This window comes from Nerophis ophidion, linkage group LG04 (assembly GCF_033978795.1).
Source record: "Nerophis ophidion isolate RoL-2023_Sa linkage group LG04, RoL_Noph_v1.0, whole genome shotgun sequence".
Classification (NCBI taxonomy): Eukaryota; Metazoa; Chordata; class Actinopteri; order Syngnathiformes; family Syngnathidae; genus Nerophis; species Nerophis ophidion.
The window spans coordinates 80,693,397-80,710,362 of NC_084614.1; the positions used below are offsets into that span (position 1 = coordinate 80,693,397).

At 42.6% G+C, this 16,966-nt stretch overlaps 1 protein-coding gene across 3 annotated transcripts in view; it reads right to left on the bottom strand.

Annotated features, from left to right (window-relative positions):
• LOC133552013 (RING finger protein 145-like) overlaps nt 1–16,966 on the bottom strand; it is a 38,910-nt gene that overhangs the window by 7,501 nt on the left and 14,443 nt on the right. For all 3 annotated transcript variants that reach the window (XM_061899250.1, XM_061899252.1, XM_061899251.1), the window contains 9 exons: nt 13,959–14,208; nt 13,774–13,882; nt 13,611–13,702; nt 9,091–9,326; nt 8,823–8,998; nt 3,358–3,498; nt 3,096–3,278; nt 2,795–2,942; nt 2,600–2,722 (listed from right to left, as the gene is read on the bottom strand). In XM_061899250.1, coding sequence (XP_061755234.1) covers nt 2,600–2,722; nt 2,795–2,942; nt 3,096–3,278; nt 3,358–3,498; nt 8,823–8,998; nt 9,091–9,326; nt 13,611–13,702; nt 13,774–13,882; nt 13,959–14,142 — 1,392 coding nt within the window. In that variant the 5' untranslated portion in view covers nt 14,143–14,208. The remainder of the gene's footprint in view (nt 1–2,599; nt 2,723–2,794; nt 2,943–3,095; nt 3,279–3,357; nt 3,499–8,822; nt 8,999–9,090; nt 9,327–13,610; nt 13,703–13,773; nt 13,883–13,958; nt 14,209–16,966) is intronic.

Here is a 16,966-nt window from a genome sequence, read left to right on the forward strand (position 1 = left end):
ATTACTTTTTCGCACAATCTTGGCCTTCTCTGGACGAGCTTCAAGCACACCTGTGAAGTGAAAACCATCTCAGGTGACTACCTCTTGAAGATCATCGAGAGAATGCCAAGAGTGTGCGAAAACGTAATCAGGGCAAAGGGTGTCTATTTGGAAAAAAATAGTACATAAAACATGTTTTCAGTTATTTCGCCTTTTTTTGTTAAGCATAAGTTTGATGCCTTCAGCAACAACCATGAATTGATTAACGTGGACCCCGACTTAAACAAGTTGAAAAACTTATTGGGGTGTTACCATTTAGTGGTCAATTGTACGGAATATGTACTGTACTGTGCAATCTACTAATAAAAGTATCAATCAATCAATCAATCAATCTACAATGTAAATAGCCAACAAATTAAGAAAACCCATTGAATGAGAAAGTGTGTCCAAACGTTTGGTCTGTACTGTGTATTGTACATTTGTGATCAAAATTATTCAACCCCCACCCAATTTTGGTGTTTTAGCAAGTTGGACATTTATTCCGTATTGTCTTTATAGTCATATCAAATAAAGATGTGTCAAATAGACAAATGCAACTTAAATTGTAACACTGTATTTTACAAAATACCAAAAAAGGACATTTTTCTTAATATCTCATGGACAAAATGATTCAACCCCATAGTTCCATGCATCTTTAGTACTTAGTAGAACAGCCTTTGGCAGTAATGACATCCTTCAAACGTGATCCATAACCGGACACAAGCTTCTTTTAGCTTTATTTTAGCCCATTCCTCTTGGGCAAAGGCCTCCAGTTCATTCATATTCTTGGACTTGTGTGCTGCAACTGCCTTCTTCAAGTCCCACCACAGCTTTTCTAGAGGATTTAGGTCTGGTGACTGTGAAGGCCACTCCAGAGTCTTCCAGCCCTTCTTCTGCTACCACTCTGATGTTGATTTGGAGGTATGCTTGGGATCCTTGTCCTCTTAGAAGGTCCAACGTCTCCCAAGCCTCAGCTTCGTCACTGACTTCATGACATTTGCAGCTAATATATCCTGCTAGGAAATAGAATTCATAATGCCTTGAAGGCGCTGGAGATTCCCGGTACCTGAGGCAGAGAAACAGCCCCAGAGCATGATTGACCCCCCACCATGCTTAACAGTAGGCAAGGTGTTCTTCTCTTTGTAAGCTTCATTTTTTCTCCTCCAGACATAACGTTGATTCATAGGCCCAAAGAGTTCCACTTTTGTCTCATCACTCCATAGAACAGTTTCCCAAAACCTTTGGGGTTTGTCCAGATGATTTTTGGCATACTGGAGTCTATTTTCCTTGTGCCTGGTAGTCAGAAGTGGGGTGCGCCTGGGAGTTCTGGCATGGAGGCCTTTATCTCGTAGTGTGCGCCTTATTGTCTGGGACGAAACCTGCGTGATCCCCTGTTGTAGTTCCTCAGCTGTTTTTCACCACTGTACGCACACAGCATCCTCTTTCTACCACGCCCAGGTAGTGTTTCCACTGTGCCTTTAGCTTTAAACTTGCGAATTATGCTCCCAACTGTGTCTCCTGGAATGTGGAATGTCTTTGCTATTTTCTTATATCCATATCCTTTCTTATGAAGAGAAATGACCTCCTCTCTTGACTTCTTTGACCACTCCCTGGACTTCACCATGTTGCAAATACACCATTGACCATCTACAAGAAGCTGAGCGTCACAGTCTTTTTCAATCAGTTTAATTGTTGCTCGTTATGGTTCTAATCACATCTACAGGTGTTTTCAACACCTGAATGAAAAGACCTTATTCAAATTCTGTTCTTAAGAGTTATGATCTTCAAGGGGTTGAATAATTTTGTTAATGACACTGTTTGGTGTGTTACAAAATATCATGTTGTAATTCAAGTTGCATTTGTCTATTTAATGCATCTTTATTTGATATGACTATAAACAAAATACGGAATAAATGTCCTACTTGCTAAAACACCAAAATTGTGTGAGGGTTGAATAATTTTGGTCACACCTGCCGAAAATGCATAATAAAAAAAGGGAAAAAATATATTTAAGTCGCACTAGAGTATAAGTCGCATCTTTTGGGGAAATTAATTTAATAAAACCCAACACCAAGAATAAACATTTGAAAGGCAATTTAAAATAAATAAAGAATAGTGAACAACAGGCTGAATACGTGTACGTTATATGACGCATAAATAACAACTGAGAATGTGCCTGGTATTTTAACGTAACATATTATGGTAAGAGTTATTCAAATAAACATATAGAACACGCTATACGTTTACCAAACAATCCGTCACTCCTAATTGCTAAATCCGATGAAATCTTATACGTCTAGTCTCTTACGTGAATGAGCTAAATAATATTATTTGATATTTTACGGTAATGCGTTAATAATTTCACACATAAGTCGCTCCTGAGTATAAGTCGCACCCCTGGACAAACTATAAAAAAAACTGGGACTTACAGTCCGAAAAATACGATATATATATATATATATATACACACAGGATTTTGAACCTGTAATAACATATATAATGACCAATTATGCAAATTAGACATCTTGATAACGCCAATATAGATTGCAGTAGTGTGAGAAACATTGATGTGTGTGTCTACCAAGAACTCCAGCAGTCTGTAGGTCCCGTTGACGCAGTAGATGACCTCATCCATGTTCTCCACCGGAGCCTTGCGGAACTCCTCCACCATGAAGAGCACGTAGATGAGCAGAGTGCCCAGCACCTGCACACGTCAGCATTGATCAGCCGGATCGCACACGCGTGGCACAAACACACACAAGATATATTGTCTTACCTGCAGTGAGGTGAGGATGGAGGAAGAGATGATGATGAGGAGCCAGAAGTCCATGTGAAAAAACTGACAGATCATGTAAGCCATGTACGCCGGGAAGATGAGGAGAAACAAACACAGCGACACAGCTCGGAAGTGCTTCCACAAACTCCTGAGAGGATGGTGGAAAAGTGATGAGGTCACAAACCAGGTGGCAGTTATTGAGGCGCTAACCTTCTCACTCATTGCCTTTATTCCACTATTTTGACTCCTACTATATTCGCTAATTTCCTGTTTAAAGCCAGGGGTCCGATCTGGTACGTACTTGTCTCTGGAGGCCCCCAGTGCCAGGACGATGGGGTCGGCGATCTCCAGCATTGACTGCAGGATGGAGGCCACCACGATGAAGAGGATGATGGAGAGGAGGAAGGCTCGGTGGATGACCTGCAGCTCGATGAGCCCCGTCTGCATGGCCAGGATGAGCAGCGTGATGCCCTCCGTCATGCCCCTGCACGCGTGTAGTGAGGAAACGGGTGAGCGTGTGTCCTGCAGCCGGGCCAGACCCCCGCCCCACGGGCCCCGCCCACCTGTGCATGGTATTGTCGTTCATGAAAGCCCGGTAGCCCTGCAGGTAGAACTTGCAGAGCGTGAGCACGCCCAGAGCGATGAAGGAGACGGTGAAGACCAGACCCAGGAGGGAGTATGGCGTGCTGCAGCACTCTGCGATGCTGCCGGGAACGACAACAACAACAACAACACTTCACATACACGGGAAACTAGGCCTGGGCCAAAAACACATTTTGCACCACAATATTTTGACATACAAATAATTGCCGATAAACAATATTACTGTCAACATTATTTTGAGATCAAATTAATCACTGATCTAAAGACAGTTCATTAAAATGTACCTTTTTAAAGGGGAACATTATCAGCAAACCTATGTAAGCGTCAATATATACCTTGATGGTGCAGAAAAAAGACCATATATTTTTTTAACCGATTTCCGAACTCTAAATGGGTGAATTTTGGCGAATTAAACGCCTTTCTGTTTATCGCTCTGGAGGCGATGAGGTCAGAATGCGACGTCGCCGAGGTAATACAGCCGCCATTTTCATTTACAACACTTTTTTTTTCCAAGATGGCGCTGCTGTAGTGGCTGCTGTTGGCAGGAGCTCTGTGCTCTTGTGTCATCCTTTTGTGTTTCCCTCTTGTTTTCATGTGTTATTATATTTTCTTGCCTTTTGGTCCAGGACGCTTTGGGACTGTGTGACAAGGGGTGGCACTTTCGTGACCTCTGTGGTGCTTTTTTTGTGGACTTCTGGATATGCCTCCCGGGAGCCTTTTGGCCATGGAGACCAGCTGCAGGGTTTTTGCCACACCGGAATCGGTTTGGAGGGACCGGAGGAGATGCGGATGAGGGGACAGGGCTGCAGAGCTAACAATGAGCGCTGGGACGGAGAGTCTTCGCGGTGTCTTGGCTGGGTGAGCAGGTGTCGGAGACCTCAGTCACCTTGGACGTATCCTCGCTCATCCATGCGGACTGGACACTGGCCGAGAGGGGAGTCGGCTGTCTTGGTTGCTTTGTTGGGTCTGCTCCTGTCTCTGGCCATGCTCCCCAGCGGACGATGGCGTGGAACACCGCAGAGGCCACCACAGTGGATATGTTTCTTTTACTTTTTATTCATAGCTGTATGTAGAAGTGTCTGGTTGTATCTGCTGCTTTAATGTCTTTAATGTCTGTCCTTTGTGTTCTTTGATGTTTCCCTCTTACACACATGTAAGAGGGATGTGTTCTATGGCTATGAGTTGTTGTTTTTTTTCCCTTGGCCTCAGTCTGCACCCCCTCTTCAGGGCCCAGGCTAAGACTGATGTTTTTATTTTATTTTAAACTTCTATTTTTTTCTCCCATTCCCCCCCTTGTTTACCTGTATCTCATCTTTTTTGTAAGGGGCGCTGGAAGCCGGCAGACCCGTCAGCGATCCTGTTCTGTCTCCCTGTAATGTTTGTCTAATCTTGAATGGGATTGTGCTGAAAATTTCAAATTTTCCTGAAGGAACTCTCCTGACGGAATAAATAAAGTACTATCTAATCTATCTAATCTAATTGTAAACATTGGGTCTCAGCTCTGTTATTTTCCGTTTTTTCGACTATTTTTTGGAACCTTGGAGACATCATGCCTCGTCGGTGTGTTGTCGGAGGGTGTAACAACACTAACAGGGAGGGATTCAAGTTGCACCACTGGCCCGAATATGCGAAAATGTCTGCTGCCAGACCCCCATTGAATGTACCAAAGTGTCTCCGCATTTTACCGGCGATGACAGACATGGCACAGAGATGTATGGATAACCTGCAGATAAATTTGCAAAGATAAAGTCAACGAAATCACAAAGATGAGTTCTGTTGATGTTGACTTATGTGCTAATCAAACATATTTGGTTGCGGCGTCACTGCCAACTAATCGATGCTAACATGCTACGCTAATGAACGCTAACATGCTATTTACCGGCGGTGCTAAAGCAGACATGGCACAGAGATGTATGGATAACCTGCAGATGCATTTGCAACTATATTACGTTTCCTTCCACCCACATTTAATGCGAAAAAATCACTTACTAATCGACGGATTTAAGTTGCTCCAGTGTCACAAGATGCGAAAGTCCTGATCGTTTGGTCCGCACATTTTACCGGCGATGCTAACGCAGCTATTCGGCCATGCTATGGCTATGAATAGCTATTCGCTCAATAGCTTCAGTTTCTTCTTCAGTACTTTCATACTCCAACCATCCGTTTCAATACAGGCGTAATCTGTTGAATCGCTTAAGCCGCTGAAATCCCAGTCTGAATCTGAGCTAATGTCGCTATATCTTGCTATGGTATTCGCCATTATTTGTTTGTATTGGCAGCACTGTATGACGTCACAGGGAAATGGATAGTCGCATCGCAAATTAGCTGCGGGACGCAAATGGCCTCCGAAGCACACTTTTGACACCCCTGCTATAGATAATAAAAAATTTAATCTGATTAATCTATCGATAAAAAGCAGAGCCTGGCGACGCATGCGCGTTTATCATAACTTTCTCGCTCTCTCTAAGTCTCTGCCCCTCCCTCACAAATTCTGCTGCTTGTGCACACCTTCAGAATTTGTTTAGTTTTTAACCCCTTCTTAACCCTGAACGTACATTGAAAATACACGAAATCCTAACTTAAAATGCCGGACATTTGAGGCATTTAAGAAACTCCACCCGGACAATACTGTAAATATTCTGTACAATTGACCACTAAATGGTAACACCCGAATACGTTTTTCAACTTGTTTAAGTCGGGGTCCACGTAAATCAATTCATGGTGCCTCGGTGTGCATTGTTTACACAACGTGCGGTGCGCTACTTAATATGTCCGTGTGGAACTCGTTCGGTACACATTCAAACCGAACCAAAGCCCTACTCGTCAAACACTACCATGAACGTGTACATCATCAAGGGAGAGGCATGACTACAAATGAATTGCGTGCAAATGGAATATGGATCTTAGGATGTGGAAATGTTGTTTCATCGCACATCTACCGCTGCGTTAAGTGCAGGAAATACAGAAAAGCTGCAAATGTCCAACAGATGGCAGATTTGCCAGAAGTGAGAACAGAAACAGCGCCACCTTTTACCTACTGCGGCATCGACTGTTTCGGGCCCATTCATAGTAAAGGATGGAAGGAAAGAAGTCAAAAGATATGGATTATTGTTCACATGCTTATGTTCTCGAGCTGTGCACATTGAAACAATCGACGACTTATCGACAGATGCTTTCATGAATGCCCTTCGAACTCTGATCGCCATCAGAGGTCCTGTCCGACATTTAAGGTGCGACCAAGGGACAAACTTTATGGGTGCTAGGAGAGAGTTTTCGGAGTTAATGACAGACATGGATCAAGAACAACAAAGGGTCATTGGTTGCGAATTTGTGATGAACGTTCCATCAGCAAGCCACATGGGAGGTATCTGGGAACGCCAAATTCGAACAGTGCGAAGCATACTGACAGCAATGCGTGACAAGTACTCAAACAGACTCGATACAACTAGTCTAAGAACATTACTTTACGAGACAATGGCAATCATCAACAGTAGACCCTTAAGTGTTGAATATCTAAATCAGGGGTGCCCATTACGTCGATCGCGAGCTACCAGTCGACCGCGGGGGGTGTGTCAGTCGATCTCCAGCCAGGCTTTTAAAAATATACATAAAAATGAGCAATCATCAATCGTACCAAGACTTCACTTTTGTCAGTTTTTTGACATTCTCGGCACCCGAGGATCTTGTGAGATGACGCTGGCTGCTGCGAGCTCATGTTTAAGAAAAAAATCACTAACAGGGCGGACGCAGAGAAACACATTTTATTTCTAGAGACTCCGTACCTACTGTCAAAACTCTAAAGACCGACTGCAAAGTTCCTGTCTTCATCCATAAAAGACCTGTTTCATCCTGCCTGTGCTAACAAAATAAGAGTCTCAGAAAGCTAGCGTGCACAAGCTAGCAAGCTACGGAGTTTGATGCCAATGTATTTCTCCCCCGCCCTCAGCGACCGCTTTCTCACTTGTTTGCCCACCCGCACACTCACTGACGTCACTCACCTGCTGCCAGACATTAAAGGGCCACACACATATGCTACTCTCATAACAAAGTGTTTAAAAACGAGTATGCAAGTTGGACAAATGAGATGCCAAATCCAACCACTTTCATGTGGTATTGGACAGAAAGGAGGACTTTTTTTCTCCTCCATTTGAAAATGCGGACGTTATCAGCACCACTGTCTAATTCCAATCAATGCAAGTCATCAGAATCAGGTAATACACCAACTTATATTCTTGTCTTCATGAAAGAAAGGAATCTATGTGTGTTAAACATGCTTGTATTATCATTAAACACCATTAACTTGTTAACAAAAATGTGTCTTTCATAAATAAATAAATATAAATTATATATATAAATGAGGTAGATCCCCTCGAGTTGGTCAATTGAAAAGTAGCTCGCCTGCAGAAAAAGTGTGGGCACCCCTGATCTAAATGATCCCACGGGTCCAGAACCACTAACTCCCAATCACATATTAACGATGACATCTTCAGTTATTCTTCCCCCTCCAGGACAGTTTTGCAAAGACGATTTGTACTTGAACAAAAGATGGAAAAGGGTGCAATTTCTCGCAAATTAATTTTGGCAAAGATGGAGGCGAGAATATTTGTTGAATCTCCAACAGCGACAGAAATGGCAGAAAGTTTCAAGAAACCTGCAAGTAAATGATATTGTGATAATACAGGATGACAACGCTCCAAGATGTAAATGGAAACTAGCTCGAGTGATAGAGACTTTAGAAAGCCCAGACGGCAAAGTTCGAAAGGTGAAGTTGAAGACCAGTGAAACCACTTTTGAGAAAGGGAAACCACTGACGAGACTGATATACCTAGAAAGACCTATTCACAAAGTCGTGACCCTACTTGAGACTGACTGACACAGTAAAACAGATTCTAACCAGGACACTTCTTAGAAAATCACATTGAGAGACAATGAGTGATTTTGGTGGGAGTGTAAGTGTTGTTGAAAACTTACACTTAATATTTTTAGTTTTAAGGGTTAACATTTGTTGTTGTAAATTATTATGGTTCTGAAGTCATGTTATATTTTTTGTAAATAAGACACATTTGGTGTACTATAAAAAGGGCAATTTATTTTCTTTGTCACACCGCTATTGTCGCGAGATTTGTTGTGGTGTTTGGAGTTGCAGACATGCAAAGGACTTTGGGCCATCAGCAGCAGTGGGGAACATTTGGCTAGCTGAACAAATTGCACAACACTGGAGTGTTTGCTGCCCAAGATCCTCCGAAGTGGCAGGCGGCCACGAGTTTTCACGGCTTAAAACTCAAGTAAAGAGCCCGTCTTTAAGAAACCGAGCCAGTGTTGTCATTTCGGAGCCACACCCCGTACCGAAACGGTTCAATACAAATACACGTACCTCTACACCCCTGGCACATGGCGATTATTGAGTTAATTTTCATGCACACACCTGGTGAGGAAGAGGAAAAGCAGCCTTTCTCGAGAAGTGGGCTGGTCTCTGGTGCTGAAGTACGAGTAGATCTGCAGAGCGAAGAGCAGCAGCCAGAAGCACATGAAGAGCACTGGGAGGACCAGCTGGTTCCACAAGGACATTCCCAGGGCCAGCAGCCCGTAGACCTCCACCACCTGCGCTCAGGGAAACGAGAAAATAAGTCCCCTGGGCACTCGGGTACCTGGTCGGCCCGGTTAAAGTTAAAAGTTAAATCGGCTTCTCTCACCTGGACCAACTCTTTGTAAGCAGTCTTGGCCAGGTTGTACGGCACCAGGAGGTTGGACGCCAGGAAGTAGATGACCTCCAGGCCCGTGAAGATCATGGAGAACTTGTTGATGAAGACAGTGGTCTCCAAGGGGACCAGGCACAGCCGGGCCACCAGGGGGAGCAGATGAGCCGAGAAGAGCCAAATCCTTTTTGTCTGCATTACGCAGGAACACAAGGTGCACACGACCAGCTGACCTGGGAGCAGCGCATGAACGGTTTTATTCGAAAGATACGAGAAGAAACAATGTCAGCAGAAACACAAAGGCAAGAAAAGAACATTCTAGCTTCAGCACTCTGTGGCCTATTTATAGCACAGAGTTCTACTGTTCTTTGGTGTGCTTCCAACTGCACGTGTCTTGTGATCTTACTAGGGTTGTAACGGCACACAAAAATTTCGGTTCGGTACGTACCTCCGGTTCACGGTTCGGTTCATTTTCGGTACAGTAAGAAAACAAAATATCCATTTTTTGGTTATTTGTTCACCAAATTTGTAAACCTGGCATAACATACATGTACACACAGGGTCCATTGCCAAGATTAATGTGGTCAACATACAGTGGGGCAAAAAAGTATTTAGTCAGCCACCGATTGTGCAAGTTCTCCCACTTAAAATGAGGACCGAGGTCTGTAATTTTCATCATAGGTACACTTCAACTGTGAGAGACAAGAATGTGAAAAAAAAATCCAGGAATTCACATTGTAGGAATTTTAAAGAATTTATTTGTAAATTATGGTGGAAAATCAGTATTTGGTCACTTCAAACAAGGAAGATCTCTGGCTCTCACAGACCTGTAACTTCTTTTAGAAGCTCTTCTGTCCTCCACTCGTTACCTGTAACAACGGCACTTGTTTGAACTCGTTATCTGTATAAAAGACACCTGTCCACAGCCTCAAACAGTCAGACTCCAAACTCCACTACGGCCAAGACCAAAGAGCTGTCAAAGGGCAACAGGAAAGGAATTGTAGACCTGCACCAGACTGGGAAGAGTGAATCTACAATAGGCAAGCAGCTTGGTGTGGAAAACATCAACTGTGGCAGCAATAATCAGAAAATGTAAGACATACAAGACCACTGATAATCTCCCTCGATCTGGGGCTCCACGCATGATCTCATCCCGTGGGGTCAAAATGATCATGAGAACGGTGAGCAAAAATCCTAGAACCACACAAGGGGACCTGGTGAATGACCTGCAGAGAGCTGGGACCAAAGTAACAAAGGTCACCATCAGTAACACACTACGCCGACAGTGCCAGACGTGCCCCCCTGCTTAAGCCAGTGCATGTTCAGGCCCGTCTGAAGTTTGCCAGAGAGCACATGGGAGTATGTCATGTGGTCAGATGAAACCAAAACAGAACTTTTTGATATAAACTCAACTCGTCGTGTTTGGAGGAAAAAGAATACTGAGTTGCATCCCAAGAACACCATACCTACTGTGAAGCATGGGGGTGGAAACATCATGCTTTGGGGCTGTTTTTCTGCTAAGGGGACAGGACGATTGATCCGTGTTAAGGAAAGAATGAATGGGGCCATGTATCGTGAGATTTTGAGCCAAAACCTCATTCCATCAGTGAGAAATTTGAATGGTTGACCAAATACTTATTTTCCACCATAATTTACAAATAAATTCTTTAGACTTCCTACAATGTGAATTCCTGGATTTTTTTTCACATTCTGTCTCTCACAGTTGAAGTGTACCTATGATGAAAATTACAGACCTCGGTCATCATTTTAAGTGGGAGAACTTGCACAATCGGTGGGAGACTGAATACTTTTTTGCCCCACTGTATATAAAATAAAAACTAAATAAGATAGGGCTCAGAATGGTTTCTAAACAAAATCTTTCTACATATAAAGTGCTTTTTTGATTGATTAATTGAGAGTTTTATTAGTAGATTGCACAATACAGTACATATTCCGTACAATTGACCACTGAATGTAAACACCCCAATAAGTTTTTCAACATGTTTAAGTCGGGGTCCACGTTCATCAACACTAGGGATGATACTCGAAACCGGTTTTCCCGGTTGTTCGATAAGAAAAGAACCGAGTCATCGGACTCGAACCCCTTTTTGATAACCGGTACCCGTTATCGAGACCACTATAGTAAAGAAAAAGAGTTGGTTCTTTATTCGAATCCGTCCCGACCGGAAATGACGTCACGTAGCTCAGTCATTCGGCGCAGATAGCGAAAGCAGGAAAAAAACGGACGGGAAAAAGCGCTCCAAGGTGTAATAAAGTTCAAAACAAAAGGCATAATCCAATGAATAACTTTACTGAGAGATTTGAACAGGGTACAAACACATGTCCAACACTTTTACGACCAACCGGAAACATAGCAACCAAGTTAGCAACGCACCTCCTTTACGGCAGCTGTCGCAACGTTCCTAACGCAACCGCAGCATATATACAACATATCCCCCTTTTTTAACTTTTGTTTTTCTTTCCTTGTAAACAAAGCAAAATCACACTGTATATGTGTTGACAGGTTAATTATAAATAATGCAGACGTGGCATGTTGGCTGAGTTCTTGACGTTTACTGCCGGGTGACGATGTTTCCACCCACATGCTTCACAGTAGGTATGGTGTTCTTGGGATGCAACTCAGTATTCTTCTTCCTCCAAACACGACGAGTTGAGTTTATATTAAAAAGTTATATTTTGGTTTCATCTGACCACATGACATTCTCCCAATCCTCTGCTGTATCATCCATGTATCCATTTTGGTATAAACTCAACTTGTCGTGTTTGGAGGAAGAAGAATACTGAGTTGCATCCCAAGAACACCAGACCTACTGTAAAGCATGGGGGTGGAAACAACATGCTTTGAGGCTGTTTTTCTACTAAAGGGACAGGACGATTGATCCGTGTTAAAGGGGAACATTATCACCAAACCTATGTAAGCGTCAATATATACCTTGATGGTGCAGAAAAAAGACCATGTATTTTTTTAACCGATTTCCGAACTCTAAATGGGTGAATTTTGGCAAATTAAACGCCTTTCTGTTTATCAGTCTTTTAGCGATGACGTCAGAACGTGACGTCACCGAGGTAACACACCCGCCATTTTCATTTTCACATTACAAACACCGGGTCTCAGCTCTGTTATTTTCCGTTTTTCCGACTATTTTTTGGAACCTTGGAGACATCATGCCTCGTGGGTGTGTTGTCGGAGGGTGTAACAACACTAACAGGGAGGGATTCAAGTTGCACCAATGGCAAGAAATCTGCCGCCAGACCCCCATTGAATGTACCAAAGTGTCTTCACATTTGACCGGCGATGCTAAGACAGACATGGCACAGCGATGTATGGATAACCTGCAGATGCATTTGCAACTATAAAGTCTACGAAATCACAAAGGTGAGTTTTGTTGATGTTGTTGACTTATGTGCTAATCAGACATATTAGGTCACGGCATGACTGCCAGCTAATCGATGCTAACATGCTATTTACGCTAGCTGTATGTACATTTGAAACTAGATACCCACATTTAATGCGAAACAAACACTTACCAATCGACGGATTTAAGTTGCTCCAGTGTCACAAGATGCGAAAGTCCTGATCGTTTGGTCCGCACATTTTACCGGCGATGCTAATAAGGCAGCCATGCTATGGGCCACTTCATTAGGTACACCCATTTTATGGCCGAATTTCGTTTTCGCTATCTGCCTCCATACAACGACCATCTGTTTCAATACATGCGCAATCTGTTGAATCGCTTAAGCCGCTGAAATCCGAGTCTGAATCCGAGCTAATGTCGCTATATCTTGCTGTGGTAACCGCCATGTTTGTATTGGCAGCCCTGTGTGACGTCACAGGGAAATGGACAGTCGCACTGCAAATAGGGAAAATCAAGAACTTTAAAGCTTTTTTTAGGGATATTCCAGGAGGTGTAAAATTTTGAAAAAAAAACTTCGAAAAATAAAACAAGCCACTGGGAACTGATTTTTATTGTTTTAACCCTTTTGAAATTGTGATAATGTTCCCCTTTAAGGAAAGAATGAATGGGGCCATGTATCGTGAGATTTTGAGCCAAAACCTCCTTCCATTGATTGATTGATTGATACTTTTATTAGTAGATTGCACAGTACAGTACATATTCCGTACAATTGACCACTAAATGGTAACACCCCAATAAGTTTTTCAACTTGTTTAAGTCGGGGTCCATCAGTGAGAGCTTTGAATGGTTGACCAAATACTTATTTTCCACCATAATTTACAAATAAATTCTTAAAAATTCCTACAATGTGAATTCCTGGATTTGTTCTTTACCTTCTGTCTCTCACAGTTGAAGTGTACCTATGATGAAAATTACAGACCTCTGTCATCATTTTAAGTGGGAGAACTTGCACAATCGCTGGCTGACTAAATACTTTTTTACCCCACTGTATGTCCGTGTGGAAACTCGTTCGCTACACCTCTGAACCGAACCGAAACCCCCTTACCGAAACGGTTCAATACAAATACCCCTAGATCTTACCTATGAGTGCTGTGGTGAATCTGTTCATGGAGAGAGGGTCCAGGTACACGGGTCCCTCGTGGCCCGACTCCAGCTCACTGCGCACGTAATCCCTGAGAGGAGACGTCACGCTGATTGAAGCACTGCAGCGTGTGTGTGTGTGTGTGTGTGTGCACGCACATACCTGGACACCTGGTGGCCAGCAAAGAGGAGTAGAGCGGTCAGCACGTAGAGGTATAGTTTGACGAGGTGCTGACGAGGCAGAGTGAGCAGCACCAGGCTGAGAATGTAACCTGCGCGCACACACAGTATAAACACATCATGACATGAATGTGTGTTAATGTGTGTGTGTGTGTGTGTTTTACCCACCCACGTAATGCAGGTAGAGCGCCAGGTACTTGTACTGGAACAGAGGGTTGTTGGACAGGCTGGAGCGCTGGATCTTCTGGAAGAAGGAGCTAACGTCCCAGCGGTACAGCACGTCCAGGAGCATGATGCTGGGGACGCGCAGGCCCACGTTGAGCACCGCCTCCACGCGATCCTTCACCGCCATGAGCTCGCCGTGACTTCTGACTGCCGCGCAGAAGAGACCGCCGGGCTAGGGTTCCAGCAGGTGGTGCTGTGGAGCGTTGCCACGGGGGAGGAGGAGGAGTAGGATGTTTGGGCCGCAGAGAATGACGAGAATGAAAGCAGAGTGCAGAAGAAAGATGGGGACTAATATTAGAAAGAAGGCAAAATAACACAGTGTTACGCAGTTTTGACATTCTCACACCACACTTGACATTTCTTACACTGATATTTCCTCCATTTTTTTTCCCCACAATAAAAAACTTCGGTCCTCGCGGATTGCCGTGGTTCGAGTACCTCTAACTCAGTGGTTCTCAACATTTTTTCAGTGATGCACCCCCTGTGAACATTTTTTTAATTCAAGTACCCCCTAATCAAAGCAAAGCCTTTTTGGCTGAAAAAAGAGATAAAGAAGTAAAATACAGCACTATGTCATCAGTTTCTGATTTATTAAATTGTATAACAGTGCAAAATATTGCTCATTTGTAGTGGTCTTTCTTGAACTATTTGGGAAAAAAACATATAAAAATAACTAAAAACTTGTTGAAAAATAAACAAGTGATTCAATTACAAATAAAGATTTCTACACATAGAAGTAATCATCAACTTAAAGTGCTCAACTTAAACATTTCTTCACAAAAAAAGAAATCTTTAACATCAATATTTATGGAAAATGTCCACAAATAAAAATCTAGCTGTCAACACTGAATATTGCATTGTTCTTTTCACAGTTCATGAACTTACGTTCATATTTGGTTGAAGTATTATTCAATAAATATATTTATAAAGGATGTTTGAATTGTTACTATTTTTAGAATATTTAAAAAAAAATCTCACATACCCCTTCGTATACCATCAAGTACCCCCAAGGATACGCGTACCCTAATGCCCTAACTAATCCCAGACCAATCAATCAATCAATCAATCAATGTTTATTTATATAGCCCCAAATCACAAATGTCTCAAAGGACTGCACAAATCATTACGACTACAACATCCTTGGAAGAACCCACAAAAGGGCAAGGAAAACTCACACCCAGTGGGCAGGGAGAATTCACATCCAGTGGGACGCCAGTGACAATGCTGACTATGAGAAACCTTGGAGAGGACCTCAGATGTGGGCAACCCCCCCCTCTAGGGGACCAAAAGCAATGGATCAAGTAATCAATCATTACTTTGTGCTAAATCCAACCAACCACGGAAGGCACCGCGCAAAAAACTAATCGGAAGCAATTGAAGGCGGGTTGTATCGTTTTTAACTATCTTTTACACACAACAGGATCAACATTTACAACCCGCTTGAGAGAAGATGGACGATAGGTAACTACCCAATTTGGTTCACTGTTAATTAAGGCTGGGCGATATAGCCTGGTATTAATATCTCGATATGTTTAGGCCATGTCACGATACATCTCAATATTTTGCCCTAGCCTTGAATGAACACTTGATGCTAGGGGTGTAACGGTACATGTATTTGTGTTGAACTGTTTCGGTTTGGTGCGGAGCAGTACCGAACGAGTTACACACGAACATGTGAAGTAGCCGCCTATGCTAAAGTCTTAACAAGCTGCTCTGCCTCTGTCTGTACACAGCACCCTGCATTGTCCCGCCCACACAACCATCTGATTGGTTACATACAAAGCCAATCAGCAATGCGTATTCAGAGCGCATGTCGTTATCGCTTTAGCAGATAGGTCTTTAGCAGGGGAGCAACGCACTCTCCCCAAATTATATTCCAAGTCAACTACTTTCTAAACATCACTATGATGTTGACCTTCTAGAAACAAACTGCAGCTCAGCTCACTCGCAGTCCTGGCTTTAGGTGAAGGCTAGTTAGCTTTTAGCGTAACGTTAGCTCATTTTGCTGTGTGTGTGTGTTACGGACAGTGTTGTTTGAGGTGTTGAAGCAGCAAAAAAGGACATTAAATGAAGAGTTTCTGTCTCTGATAGTGTATAAAATAATGTAAGTGTATCATAAAGCCTACATGAACTCCATGGTGGTCAGGGATGAATTTTCAGCTATAGTTACATGAATCATTAGTAATGTAACAGCCTAGTTTTGAATGGCAGGGTCCCTGCTATCACATGTTGATACAAATATAACATTTACATAATAAAAATAAACTACAGGCTTCCCCAATGCTGTAATAAATTTAGCATGATGAGTTGACTTGAAACTGTTTGTTGCACTTTTTATATGTAGAAGAAAAGTTGTGTCATTTTATTTAATCAAAGCGACAACTTGAAGCGGTTTAATGTGGATTAACGTGGGCAGAATTTTTAGAGTGTTCCCAATGTTAAAAGGATCAAGCCATTTTTTACAAATATGGTAAATAAATAACCAAAAAATGTATATTTTGTTGTTTTCTTACTGAACCGAACCGTGACCTCTAAACCGAGCTACGTACCGAACCGAAATTGTTGAGTACCGTTACACCCCTACTTGATGCATATAATCACAGCAGTATGAACATTGTAGGTGTCTGCATTAAAACATTGTTGTTCATACTGCATTAATATATGCTCATTTTAAACTTTCATGCAGAGAGGGAAATCACAACTAAGTCACTTGACCAAAACGGTATTTATTAAAGTTATTAAGCAGTGGCACAAACGTTCAGAAAGTGCAAGATTGTCAGAGACATTTTAAAACAAGCTATAAGTGCACTTTTGCTAATGATGTCACCAAGATGACATATCAAAACAATACTAAATTAAAGTGTACTTTATGTACAGAACGCCACTACAATGGTTAAAAAAAAAGAAAGTGCACTTTTGTGCATGATGTCACACAAGATATTTCAATAACT